The 14,640-nt window shown below is 39.7% G+C and overlaps 1 protein-coding gene across 1 annotated transcript; it reads left to right on the top strand.

Annotated features, from left to right (window-relative positions):
- Nucleotides 1-1,507: 1,507 nt before the first annotated feature.
- Nucleotides 1,508-4,163, top strand: htr1b (5-hydroxytryptamine (serotonin) receptor 1B). The gene is given in 2 exon segments (XM_069152333.1): nucleotides 1,508-2,770; nucleotides 2,772-4,163. Coding segments are annotated over 2 exon segments (1,134 nt in total). The 5' UTR covers nucleotides 1,508-1,906; the 3' UTR covers nucleotides 3,042-4,163.
- Nucleotides 4,164-14,640: the final 10,477 nt, after the last annotated feature.

The raw sequence follows: 14,640 nt of genomic DNA, 5'->3' as shown, positions 1-14,640 counted from the left end.
TGTTCCCACGTTATTGCATCGCGTTCACAAGAATGGCACAGACGTGAGGTAACGGTCACCTTTCCCTCCAAAATCTAATCAGTTCATTTTTGAGTCCAAATAAATGTTTGTGCCAAAATTTGAAGACATTCCCTCACGGTGTTCCTGAGATCACATGTTCACGAGGCTGGGACAACGTGTGGTCACTTTGACCTTCACCTTTCAACCCCAAAATCTGACCAGTTCACACTCGGCTGAACAAGGGAAAAGTGTCAAATCTGAAGACGTTTCCTCGAGGCTTTCTTGAGAGCTTGTTCACGAGGTTTGGACGGCAGACACATGGACGGACAGCATGAAAACATAATGCCTCTGGCCACAGTTGTCGCTGGCGCCGGCATAGAAATTGAAAGCTGTGTTGCCCATTTTTGAGTTTCTGGTACAAAAGCTGATAAAATAAAAATGTGTCAAAAATAAGAATTGACTATATTTGCACTGGGATATTGGCTCCAAACTTCCCTTTGCAAAACTGGTTGAGCCCCACAGATATAGACAATCGAATGTGAATCAGAATCCCGGGCAGCACAATGTAAGTCAATTTCAATTAAAAGTTTCTGATGAGTAAATGAATAAAAGTAGTGTAGAAGGGTAGATTTGATTGCTACTGCAGCTTGAGATGAGAAAAGAATATATAACAGCAGATTCATTACCTGAAGTTATTTCAGTTCCTCAGTTTGGAAAATGGACATTATCCTGGTGTGTGTGTGTGTGTGTGTGTGTCACAATTTACACTTCTCCTGAGCAGACAGATTCATTTCACAAAAATTGTCAGGCTGTTGAACAGATTATCAGCTCGATGCATCCTCAGTGAAGGCAAGACTGAACCTGAGCTCCAATATGATCAAGCCAGAGGTGCACCGTCTCGTGCGTTGCTGGCAGTGGCCCAATGCCAATATCAAAGACAGCTGCTTTCACATATCAGAAGTGTCAAAAGTGGCGGGATTCAGCGTGTGAAGTCTCCATCCTAAATCTTATCCTAAAGCAGAATCTCCGGGTTATGTCATGTCTAATAAATCAGTTTTAGGAATTTTAAAGGCTGCTGTGATGCCAAGCTCCGTACATGGCTTAACAATGGCTTTATTTATGGTTGCTAAATCATTTTCTAATGCTTTATTGATCACTTAAAAGACCCTAATACTCATGAATAAATCAGATGGGATTTACAACACTCTGGAAAAAGTCCATATCAGTTCAACATCTCACTCCTCATCAAACAGCATCTGTATTTTATAGTGTCAGTAGTACAATTTGCATTTAAAAATGTTATTTTTCCCAATTGAAATAACAATATTTGTGATGCATTGCCTAGGTGACAGATAAGAAACACTGGGCACTATGACCCAGCAGATAGCCTAGTCTTTGAGAGAGAGGGGGGAAAACAAGGCTGTGATCAGTGGTGCTTGTTTGATGTCAGAGTGTGTATAAAACCCAGACTTTGGGTCTGCTCACCATTCAACCACATGGGGCCTGAGGAGGCACAGCTCTGGAGAACTTCTGCCCTACATGCGGATTATCTGTGACTTCTTCCCAGATGTGGGACATCAAGACTCAACGTTCAACCTTCACACAGAGAGCCTTTCTGTGTGATTTATTTACAGTTAAGAAGTTTTCTTTTATGGCTAAAACAACAGGAAAGTTTGAATTCCTGCGATGAATGGATATTTGCTTACATATTTTGGCATCCGCACATTAAAACCTGGTGTAAGACAAGGAAATGAGGAAGAAAGGAGCCCGTTTTTATGTTTCAGACTGATTGTGCCATTCTCTGACCAGATGGCACTGATATGGCGACGTCCATCAAGAGAAAGGGCGCCTTAAATGTAAGACATCAGAAGGTGAAATAAAATATGACAAGAAGTGAGTAAAAGTTATGGAGCAATCCGGTCAAGTCGAGCCAACTCAGCCGGTGAACACCACAAACGACAGTTTTATTGGAGATTCATACACTGTGGATGAGAGCGCAGAGAGTCTCGCTTATCAGATCAGCCTGGCTGTGATTCTCTCCGTTATCACACTCGCCACCACTCTGTCCAATGCCTTTGTCATCGCGACAATCTCCCAGTCGAAGAAACTGCAAATTCCTGCGAACTTCCTGATCGCCTCTTTGGCTGTCACCGACCTGCTGGTGTCCATTCTGGTGATGCCCATCTGCGTCCTGTACACGGTGATCCATACCTGGACGCTCGGGCAAATCGTCTGCGACATCTGGCTCTCCTCGGACATAACGTGCTGCACTGCGTCCATCCTCCACCTGTGCGTAATCGCTTTAGATAGGTACTGGGCCATCACGGATGCGGTGGAGTACTCCAAAAAGCGCACGCCAGGACGCGCGGCCGGAATGGTGGCCACAGCCTGGGTCATCGCTATCTCCATCTCCCTGCCGCCTCTCTTCTGGAGGCAGGTGAAGGCGGAGGAGCTGACCAGCTGCAGCGTCAACACGGATCACATTTTTTACACAATGTATTCCACTTTTGGGGCTTTTTACATCCCCACCTTGCTGCTCATTGTCCTTTACGGACGGATATACGTCGAGGCTCGGAAACGGATCCTGAAGCAGTCCCCCAAGAAGGTTGGAAAAAGACTCACCTCGGCGCACCTGGTCACCAACTCCCCTGGATCCGTGGCGTCCACAGCCTCTCTGCAGTGTGGTAGACACGACACTCCATCCAGCGACACCGGGTCTTCAACAAGCGAGAACCAGGTGAAAGTGACGGTCTCCGATGCGCTTTTGGAAAAAAAAACGGATTTCAGCTGCCCGAGAGAGAAAAGCGACAAAGACTTTGGGGATAATCCTCGGCGCTTATATCGTTTGCTGGCTTCCGTTTTTTATTTACACGTTGCTGGTGGCCACATGTGACACATGTTTCAACCCCGAGTTGTTTGACTTTTTCACCTGGTTGGGATATCTGAATTCCCTGATCAACCCGATCATATACACCATGTCCAATGAGGACTTCAAGAAAGCTTTTCATAAACTTGTGCGCTTCAGATGCTGCAGATCGTGAACTGTCTTCTCAGTTTCCGATAAGATTTGTCTGTTTAATTTTTATTATGAAGTTCTGAACATTTATGACATAATAGAGTTAAAAAAAAAAATAGCGCCATTTCTGAGACTCATAGGCATAATAAGATTAGAAATACCCGTTTTTATTAAACAAACAAAATTTGGAATGAAATTGCACCACAGAACATGAATTAATTTAGAGGTATTTCCCGGACTTCAGTTCATTCAGAATGCTTTCCTATCTGTGATGACACGATGAGAATTAAGCAACAATCTTTACAAAAAAAAGAAGCTTGTTTTATTTCAACAAAAATTACAAAGCATAATTATTTATGAATATGGAAATTTTTCCATTAATGGTGGTGGAGAAGTTAATATTTACCCACTACACTTGATTCCTCGAACCTGTCATATATCAAATGAGTGATGGGTTGTTCCGTATATGGATTTCTACTTGGATGACTTAACGCAGCTTTATATCCCCATTCTGTGACTGACGCATTAATGCAAGTAAGCAGCAGAGGTCATAAACATCCGACAGAAAAGTCATAAATACATTTGGGCCTAAATGAACTATAGTGACATTTTTACATTGTGTACAAACAAGGTAGTTTTGTTTTTCATAGGATAAGGTATATATTTTGATTATGGCCATGCTTGCTGCTAACCTGTATGGTTATCTTTGTGTAGATAGGCAAACTCATGCACTAGGAGATAAAGAGTCAAACGTCTGCATTCTGTACCAGGAACTAAGAGATTCATACCCTATCAGTGTCAAACAAAGAAACTGCAGCTGATATTCACCCAGCAGAGCTAAACACTCATGATAAGTTCAATTTTGCCGAACAAACATCACCTTGTTTTACTGTGTGTGTGTGTGTGTGTGTGTGTGTTTGGGTCTGTTTGCTGCTACATAAAAGCTGTATCTACAGTATGTTATGCTCATGTGTCACATGGGTTGCTGTCTTATGGCTGCAGAGACTGATTTGAATCAGAGTCTGGCCTACAAAATGAATGCAGATGATTTATCAGAATTAAATGGAATAAAAGTACATTGTTCTAAGATTTTTATCTGTTCGCATTCAGAGATGCTGTGCAATAAAGGCTTCAAGTATTTGGTTGGTATGATTGTTCCATGAGTTTTAATGCAGTTTTAAGTCAATATGACCAGTAAATGCAATCTATTTCTTTTCTTTTAGTTGGGATGCTGAAAGATTCACAGATAATGTGGCAAAGGACTTGCAGTTTTATCACTGTTGCAAAATGTTACCTTAAAATCGAATCAACTCATGATGGCCTGAGCACATCACAATGATGTCAAATAATCCAAAAACCTCGCGAGGCTATTGCAGATGTGGCAGAGCATTAAACATGATCAATTTGGAGCAATCCGTGTCATTTCACATCACTTCCTCCTGATTTTCTCAAATGGCTGCATACGATTGTGTTGCAGTTGAGATTCCCCTTATACCGTTTGAACTCCTCACCATCTTCCTGCCCTTTCAGTATCTCCGCTGCCTTCAGGCAAGGGAGGACACATCTATGTGGTCAATAAGTCATGAGAGTGAGAGTGGGTGAGGTTCTTCCGGCGTACTTCACACGCTCAGCGAGGGGGCACTCGTAGTGTCAACACATATGGAAACATGTACGCAGACTTGACTTACCATGAATTTCCATAACGTTCCTCATGCACGAAAAGGGATTGCAGTTGAACAGGCAGGCATTCAACTCATTTTAAAGACTCCTCCATGACAGTTACTGAAATGGTAAAGACGGACAAAAGTGACAACATATGCATTTAGTGACAGTGCCTCGAGTTGACATTTTCCCCTTGTATTTGTGTTTCTGTTCTGTTGGACATAAACAAATAAATCACTGCTGGAGAATGAGCAATGGCAAGTCCCTCTGTGCATATGCGAACTCCACACGCAGCATTCCTACATTTAAAAGGTTTTTTTTCTCCCTTAATCACACCACAAAATTAAAAAAAAAACATGGAAATTTGAAGAGTTTTGATATATTTACTGGGTTCAAAAGGGAATTAACAGAAAAATAACAATGGTAGCTGGGTGTCCTTAACTATAAAGAGTATTTTTTTTTCCCTTGCAATGATGCTGAGGTAGTGTGCACATCCAGGTTGCGCAATGAAATTGTCAATCTCAAAGATAACGCATGAGAAGCCACAAATCAGTGAATGGTGTAGCTGTTACCTCTGAGATACTTTATCTTGTATCCATTTGTATGCCTCTGTGCCCGTGACGGCCACGACCAGAGACATTATATTTTCAGATTGTAAAACGCAATATCCATTCAGATTTGGCACAAACGCTCGAGTAAACGAATTAGATTTTGATGGTCAAAGGCCACTGTGACCTCCGAAAACACGTTAGTGATCATAACTTAAGAATTCATACTTTTCACTGCAGGATTGTCTAAATAACTGATTACATTTTATATCCACAAGGTCAAAGGTCAACTTCACTGTGACATCATATTGTTCTGCAAAAACCCTTCTCGAGTCATTATCCATTAGAGCGCAGGGTAAAATCAATAATGGACGAGATAAACATTTCATGCGGGACGATTATTGATATTTAACAAGCAGAGTTTATGATATTCTGTATCCAAAAATGTATTGCATGACTCATGTAGGTAGCACGGCTGCTGCACACATAATCCATTGTTGACATGGGATGAGCACATTGTGCAAGCAAATGCATTAATTATACAACCACTTTTTTCTCTTGGCTGAATGTGCCGCATTGCTGATCTGCCACAGGTCCGCTGTGGAGTGAAGGACGCTGCTGATGTACCAGCTAGTGAGGCTGAACACTTGGATAATGAAGCCATAAAGTATTCCTCCACTTAATGTAGTTTTGTTAGCAGCTCTATTGTTTCGTCCTTTCTGACTTGCAGGATTCATCACCTGAAAAGTGAAGGCGCAATGGGACATCTGCTATTTATAAATTACCTCACCAAGGTGATAACAATTGACCTTGACAGGAAGGAAAACGAGTCAGCAAGTTACAGACTGTATTAAGCGACACGGAAAGGTAAGGAGATTGAGGGCGAATAACAGTCAGGAGGCAGGTGGTGGTGTTAGATTTCAGCAATCCTCATTCTGAGTCCTGTTACTGACAAACATGACTTCATATCAATTACATCTTTTCTTTAATTAAATTAAAATAAAAGAGCATTATGCCTTACTTTTAGATTTGCATACTCTCTCGGGAACCTCCCCAGTATGGTTAACCCATTGTAGACATGTTATCATATAAAAAAACAATGTAATCGAAACCTATCGGCAGTGCCATAAATCTGGCCTCATCAGTTTCTGGAGATAACAACATAATATTGAGCTAAAATTGGAGAGGGGAGTCAAAGGCGAAGTCATTTATGGCCGTATTCCTACCCAGAAACACTAAACATGTCTCACCTTGTTTAGATGAAGGTGTCACTGAGACACTGTGTGTTAGTGTGTGTGTGTATGTGTGTGTGTGTGTGTGTTAAATCACAGCCTTCGGTCATGTGTGTTCTTTCCTCGTTTCACAGCCGTGAATGGCTACAAGCAATTTCTCTGCCTTTCAACAAAGTGGGTTAGTTTAAAGGTTCATTGCACTTTTCATTAGTTCCCCCTCCAGCTACATGTCTAGTCTGTGTTTCTAAATTAGAAATTGAGATTCTACTGTGGTTCAAATTAGAAGTCAAACTGCATTTGGCTGCTTTTAGTATGAAAGTCTGGGTAATAGAGTAAAATATTCTCAACATACTGGTGATTCAATTGACTGACTGTGTTTACACTCGTGGGACTGTTACTTCTAGAATTTGGTGAATCTATCACACTTAACATCATTTCTGGCCTGACAAGCAATATATCACCAACTTGGGTAGTTAGTGGCAGAGGAAGTGTACTTGGTGCTGAGGATATGGTTGCTATGTGATCCGTCCATCTACACTGTGGGAGCATTACTGGTAATCGCCACTCAATTACCACCAGCAGGAGTGTGTCCTCTGGTTACCTGCATGCAAAAACCTTATAGGTCATGGTGTTTTTAAAAAAAAAAAAAAAAAAAAAAAAAAAAATTATGTTCAATCATGGGTTAATTTGATCTTGCAGTATAATACATTTTTACACAAATACCAGCAGTAGCATATGCATTTTTTGAGTGCCAAAAATATAGTGTAGGGTACAAAGGAAAAACGTGTACGTTCAATTCCTGGCAACTTTTCTCAGTCAGTGAATGATAAATGTACAAGTTTGTTATAAAATGCATATTTTTTTTATGTTTATATTTTAATGAACAAGTCAACATTTTTTGACAATATGCATTGTCACTTTTTTTTAATTTGGAATTAGAACATTAGTTTAGGGTGGATATTGGGATTGAGCCTTGGATATTCCCAAATGGTAACTTTCCCAATTAATGTGCTTGAACACACAATTACCACACCTGCCGTTTAAGAGTCCCCTCTCACTGCCCACATGTGTTTCCCATCGTGGTGATTGCCTCCCCACCCCGATTGGTTCCACCTGTGTCTCATTGTCTTCCCTCCCCTTGTGTATTTACTCTGGGTGCTCCCTGCCCTCTGTGCCAGTTCGTCTTTGCGCTTCAGACTTTTCTCTAGTGTTACTTACTGTACATGGTTTCTGGTATCTCGTTTTGTTTTCCTCAGACTTTGGAGTGTTTTCCCGTATCTTTCTGAACACTTTTGGACTGAACCGTCAAGTCTGCAAAGACCACTGTTTTCTGTGAGCTCTATTCTTCCGAGTAGTGCATTTGAATGAGTTATTTCACCTGTGTCGCATAACCAATCAATGCAGTCCTAAAACTTTTTCAAACAAACTTCTGTTTTACATTTATTAATTTTACCCCCTTTCTTGTAGTAACCTTTGGGTTATTTTAACACCACTGGAATCCCAAACTGAAGCAAATAAAACTAGTAAAATAAAAGAACTTTTAATCCATGATTATATATTACCAGACCTTTACTTTAATGGATAAAATCTTTCCTTGAATTAAGAAAATGTCCCCCCAAAAAAGTTCTGGTGGGCTATTTTTGTTTGTTGAGCTTTATGACCTTTAACAGATTTTGCCACCAATGTTTTTTTGTTTTGTTTTGTTTAGTGTGACTTTCAGGGCACACCGAATTAAAAGTAAGAGGGGAAAGTAAACTGTTGCCTGTTGAAGAACTGGTGTGGGTTTGATGTCTTGTTTTTGGCTGACATTTGTGCTGAACTTGAGATGCCCCTGCTCAGAGGTCAAACTTTATTCTGTCCTCGTTAAGAGGCAGAGAGCGCCACAACAGGGACGATGGCAGTTCATTTGTAAGAGGTTATTTCAATTCTCCTTACAGCCCTCATTCCCCTTTTCCAGCACTATGGTTAATTTATACTTGCATCTAGTGGTACATTAGTTTGGCATTAGAGTCTTCTATAGCATGTACAGTCACACACGAGTACTTTTTTTTGTCTTATACCTAATTGGCTGCATTAATGGATAATTTTGCAGTATAATAGAGAATCAAAATATCCCAAATAGATGGATTTCTGTTTCGTCGAGAGCTTTGAAGAATATAAATTAGGGTTTCCCCTGAGCTCTGGCAGAATTTACATATTGTCTATTAACCTTTTGATATTAAGTATGAGAAGGTGCATTGAGATGGAAACTTGTCTAGCATGTTTGTAATTTCCCATTTTCACAAGAAATAACGATACAAAATGTCACGAGAGCTATTAGCATAAAATTAACTTGACACAATTTCCCCCTTACTTTTTTTTACCTCGTCTATAACCCCCCCCAAGCTTCTTGTCACTCTACTAAGCAACTTTACTCTCATTCAGCCTTTTAAATCAAAGCTTCCTGCTCATGACAGACAGTTTAACACAAGCTCTCTATGTGAATTAAGGGATTTTTTTTCCCCCCCTGAATAAATCTATATTACCCAGAAACATTCATCAACAACCTTTTAGATCCTCTTTTCTGAAGCTGCTGCACAAATCCTTGGATGGCAGGGGAAGTGGGACATTTATGTATCTGAACGCTAGTGGAGGACAGCAAGCTGACCTTTTCCTAGTAATCCTACTCAGGACATCAAATTTTCCTTTGTCCATCATCTATTGGAGTTGGAATTACAATAATTCGAATTCTTACCAAATCATTTTGCAAAAAGGAAATGGTGAACACACTTTATGACTATGACGGGTATACATTTATTTGATATGACTGAAGAAGGAGAAAGATATAGGCAAATGATAAATGACCTCAAATCAAATCAAAGTATTGTTTGAGGTAAACATACTACTCCTTCAGTGATACCTGACTGAACGGTTGCAGTCATCATCCACAGCTAATGGCTGCCAGGATGACGAGGTCAATTTAGTCCAAAGCTATAGTTTAAAAAAAAGTCTTCTCTCACAAAGCTAAAGTCTCGGTGTGGAAAATTTGTACGCTGCAATGAAATGTGACTGTTCAGTTAGAGGTTAACATTTAGGTCACCTTATTTCTTTCTCTTTTGTTCTGCATGTTTTCTTACTTATCTGGAAATTTCCATAAATTAGGAATGCCACGTTGGCCATTTCACCACTCAGGACTCAAATGCAATGAGAAAGCAGAGCGTCTTCAGACAAAGCAGGAGCTCTTTACTTGTTGTAAAGCTTCGCTGACGTGATTAAAAATGTCTGATCCACTTAATCTCAAAGTAAACACGCTCGTGAGCGAATGCACTCACAAACAAGAGCACAAAGAACCTTCGTGGCATTCTCAGATCAGGCCCATGCGTCTGGATTGTGAACTTTGACTGGCATGAAAAGCTGAGAGCGTTGCATCAGTTTTTTTTAAATTTGTTTCATGTTTCTTTGACTTTTTATGCCGTAATCAAGCCTGTCAAACCCACAACACGACAGTGATGTATGTGCTACACTGCGGCTGATGCCATTTTGACAGGTTCATATTCAGTCGTGGACTGAGTGGTGGTTTCCATGCTGCCTCTGTCATGCTGCTGTGGGCTGCAAACGGGTATGGATTAATATGCCGCGACAGAAATGCCTCCTTGATGGGCTGTCAATAGACCCGACCTCCTTATCTGCTTCTACTTTTCCCCTCATTGTTCCCCCTGCCACACAGCGCTGATTCTCCTTAATCCCACTATTTTTCCATCTTCTCCTCCCTTTATGTCGGCTTCACACTCTGCCTCTTACTCCATCACGTCTTTCCTCATTTTCCTCTTTCTTTCTCCCATTTCCACTTCCATTTCTTTATGTCATCTGCCTCGCCATCACTGTCTCTCTCCTACCAGGTCAAATGAAACCTGCCAACAGAGAACATGACAAACAGGCTCCATTTTGCTAGATACCAGGAGTCACAGTTCCATCCTTCCTCTGCCAGCTTGGGATTGCAGCCTTTTAACTCCTTTTCAGCTTGGACAGCTGGAGGAAAGCCTCTTGGGCATCAACACTGGTATCGCTGACGGAGAACAAAGACGTGAGGGGTTTATCTCAAGACTTCCACCTGCCAACTTTAAAGAACATTGAGTAGAATCTCTCGGAAAGCCAGGAGCCCTTTCAAGCTCTCATTACACGTGACATTAATGGGTCTTTTATTTACTGATCTAACAGCGATCTCCCTCAGATATTTTGTCTTCTATGCAGACGTAGATGACTCAATCATTGCTCCTTCAGGAGAGCGTTCCCGGGTGGATGAACTGCCATCATTGTTGTCTTTTCAGACCTGCAGCATGCATCAATATTGAATGTAATCAGTGTTTGAAATAATTGTCTTCTTGCATGATTTGACCTTGTACAGCATTATCATTTAGTGAACAGGCTTTAAATGACTAATGAGGTGGGTCTCTAAAGCGCTTCCTCTGAAGTATTTTATGGTTTACAAGTGAGGTTCAGGTACAACTTGATGAAATTTGTGTTTTTTGAGGCAAAACCAAACTGACTTGAAATCTTAAACAATCAACACTGCATTTGTTCAAGCTCATACATTTAATTTATATCCCCCTCCTTCTTTTTCACTGATTTTGTTGCTCCCCCAAATGAAGACAGTCTTCTCTCTACTTTATTTGACATTTGTTTATGGGACACGTGTTGCAGACCTTACTGTGGACAACTCCAAAGTTTATTAGACTTTTAATCAAACCCGATTTGTTGTTCACCTTTGTTTTCTCTTCCAAATACAATCTTTTTTCTTTGCTGGTCCTTTTTTCTATTGATACTTCCACAATCTCAACAGTTAGTCCCAAAATATTAATAACCTGAGCTATATATATATTTCCAAAACACCAACTAACATAAGTTATAATAACATGTTTTTCATACTACACTACCATAAACTTTGATGCACCCGAGACCATTTTTATATAAGGAGATTACAGTAATTTTCTTTTCTCTGAAGCTGGTGAACATGTGTATTATTTTCCATCTTTTTGAACAATGAGGGCCTTATGTCACAACTGCACACGTTTATCTGTCTTCTCTTCAATTCTATTGAACTCGTCTATTGTAGTAAAAGCAAGAAATTCTCGTTACATGGCTGAAAAGCTCTTGCCATCGAGGTACACAAGTGCAGCCCAATTTTCACCTTGACAGCCACTATCCAAAGTTATTTTCAACTACTTTACATTTTTATAGCTTGAGCATTAAGAGTGAACTTTAATAAATTATTATTTACAAAAACAAATTAGGAGTTTTAAGGGCTAAACCGTGTCCCTGCTGGTTTTAGCCTGTTGGTACAGATAAAATACTCCTATTATTCTCATTTTCCAAATCAAAGCATGTCTTGTTTTACATATTTCAGGGAGAATCTGATTTCCATCTGTTTCTGGAAGAAAATGACTAGCCATTAAAGTTGCACACTTTGTATGCTATTACATTCATATTTCTTCACATTATGCTGTCATTGTTTGTTATTGAAAGTGCCATAATCACAGCAGAGTAATTTAAAATGTCCACAGGTCTCAAAAGATACGAATGTTCACTGTTGTGGGTGAATTAGCTCTAGCATGTTTCAGGTTTCTAAAAGTTAGTTTTTAACACTTTAAGATAATAATAATAAACCAGGAGAAACTTATTTGAAAATTAAACTGTGCCTAAAAATTGCTTTGAGCATCATTTGTGAGCATTATATCTGAATAGATGCTTTTTTTGGCCGTCATGGCAGCTTATGCTTGAAGACACTGACCATGTAATGTAATTGCGGTTTGAGTTGATATGTGGACCTTTGCTCATTTTCTGTCAGCTCTCCTTTTATGAGTGTATTGCTCCAGGTTCCTGATCATTTCAGCAGGTACGATACTTTATTTTCTTTCTTAAACATCACATAATCCATCCAGTTAAAATAATAATAAAAAAAACAACAGAAGTAATTGATTTTTCCACATTGTTCCAAAATATTTCCCTTATGAAGTGCTTAGAAACCAGAGTGGGTCACGATTTTTAAGTAAAAGTAGCTTGAGAAATAAGAGGTTTATTCCTGTATGAATTATTTGTGAATATGCAGAGCTTGAAAATACTTTTCCTTCTCACTAACTTAAAATAGTTGAGGTTTCTCCTCCTGCCAGGGCTGTTCAACATGCTGCCATGTTGGTGTTTCAGCAAACTGGGGCATACTGGTGAATAAAGTCACGAGTGGGAATGTGACATTTGTAGACTACAATATTCTTTCCTTATGAGCAGGGGAATAAGTAATATGCTACTGAGGTCACGAGGCCCCCTAATGCACCTTTAACCCACCTTCTATATTTTTGCAGTTCGTATATTTATTTCAATGATATTTAGCATTCAGTTGTAATTTTTGTAAAGTTTATTTCTCAAAATGAGAGTCAAAGCCTTGTCTCCGAACTGCCAGGAGCGATAGGTATCAAATCTTAATACTTTCTGAGTACTGTCCAAAACTGTGCCTGTACATGAGGTATCAAGTACAAAGTTGGTATGAAATACTTGGCAGATTAGGTAGGGTTGTTTAGCAATGCTTTAATCAGATTATATAGGCTTATTTCTCACTGATGTTTTGTTTTTTTGTGGTCTAAATGTAATCAGATTTAAGTAGAATGAGTAGAATTAAACATACCAAAATTAGTTGATGAAACATCCACAGACAAATTTCCAAAGACATAGAGTGGCCTATAATAGGTACAGCTCTGCTTGAGGATTTAAATGTACAAATGTGTCGGAGTAGAATCTGGAGTATCGAAATAAACATTTATTTCTACAAACAAAAAGGCCTGAAATATAACTTAAAGTAGATTTAAAACAATGTCAGTGTGATGGCAGCAACACATCATACATGCAGGTATATCATAGGTAGTCATATGATTCGAATGATGGATGTAACAGCAGAGGTGTCTTTTGCTGTGCCAGACTCTGCCAGCCAGAGACACCATGGCTCTCTCCCTAATGAAATAACCCCTTCTGACAGATGGCGAGTACCACTTTCCCTCTGCTGCATAATTTAAACTGACCTCTCTAATTGGACAATGATTCAAGTCATCAGCCAGTGGGAGAAGGTCAAGTTTGTCTGAATAAAATCCTGGTTGAGATCAACAAGTATTTGCTGATCTTGGAAAAAAATATTAAAGTGATTCATAAATACAGGTCAAAGCTGAAACTACATTATTTATCTACTGCTTATTCATCTGCTTTCATGCATAAATAATGCTTCAATTCAACACTAATGTTGCATTACTGTCAGTTTATTTTACACCTTCACTTCATCAAATATGTTAAATGAATTCTTAATCCTCACTTTGAACCTAAATTATTTGCCTTAAGCTTGACCAAGACCTGTTTTGTGACCCTGCTAGGAGTCCTGCCATCCACAGTGGGAATGCAGATAAATGTGTACGCAAGTTAAACGTTAAAACGTGGAAGGAAAAGTTCAACCAAACCGAACCAGGAGATTTAAAGCCAAGGAGAGAGAGAGAAAGACAATTAAAAACAAGGCTGGTATTTGTAGCACCGGTAGAGGCCTTCACAGGTACCACCACATTACCTTAACGACCCTCCAGAGGCCACTTGAGCAACAGCAAGCAGAACGGGAGGGGTTGTAGAAGGTGAGATTTAAAACATATAGAAATAAAAAAACAGTGCTTGTGAACGAGTTTGACTTTTGAAAATTGTTTGTCAAGTTTCCAGAGACACATCACCAAATGGGTGTTGTTCCATGTCAGCTGGATGTGTAAAAGGGCTGTTCTTTGCAAAGGCATTATTTATAACAGATGTACAAGGCAGTAACAATCTATAATGTTCATGTTTGCGTGATGTTTATGCTCCAAGCGTGCCCCCAAATGGCCAAAAAGCGGTTTAATACTGCTTTAAAATGTGTCTCATTAAGGTTCTACAACAATCATTAGTTCAGATTACAGTGTCAGAAAACCACCTTGATGGATTACGTGTCTTGAACAGTCTTGTTTACAGCCGAAAATTACTAGTGACCAACGAGGGCAGCTAATCCTCTTTGCAGAAAGAATGATGGGTGGTGCCTGATACACCCTAACGAGAGAGGCCACACATGCCTAACAACAATAACACTTAGAAGAGAAATGTATTTATTTTGCTTTGTGAAATCTTGAGATCAGAGAAGGAGAGAATTATTCAC

The sequence above is a fragment of the Embiotoca jacksoni genome, unplaced genomic scaffold (assembly GCF_022577435.1).
Source record: "Embiotoca jacksoni isolate LCO1_2020_lvr unplaced genomic scaffold, fEmbJac1.0.p SCAF_18, whole genome shotgun sequence".
NCBI lineage: Eukaryota > Metazoa > Chordata > Actinopteri > Embiotocidae > Embiotoca > Embiotoca jacksoni.
The sequence above is the reverse complement of the archived record's forward strand: the minus strand, read 5'-3'. Positions and strand labels throughout refer to the sequence as shown.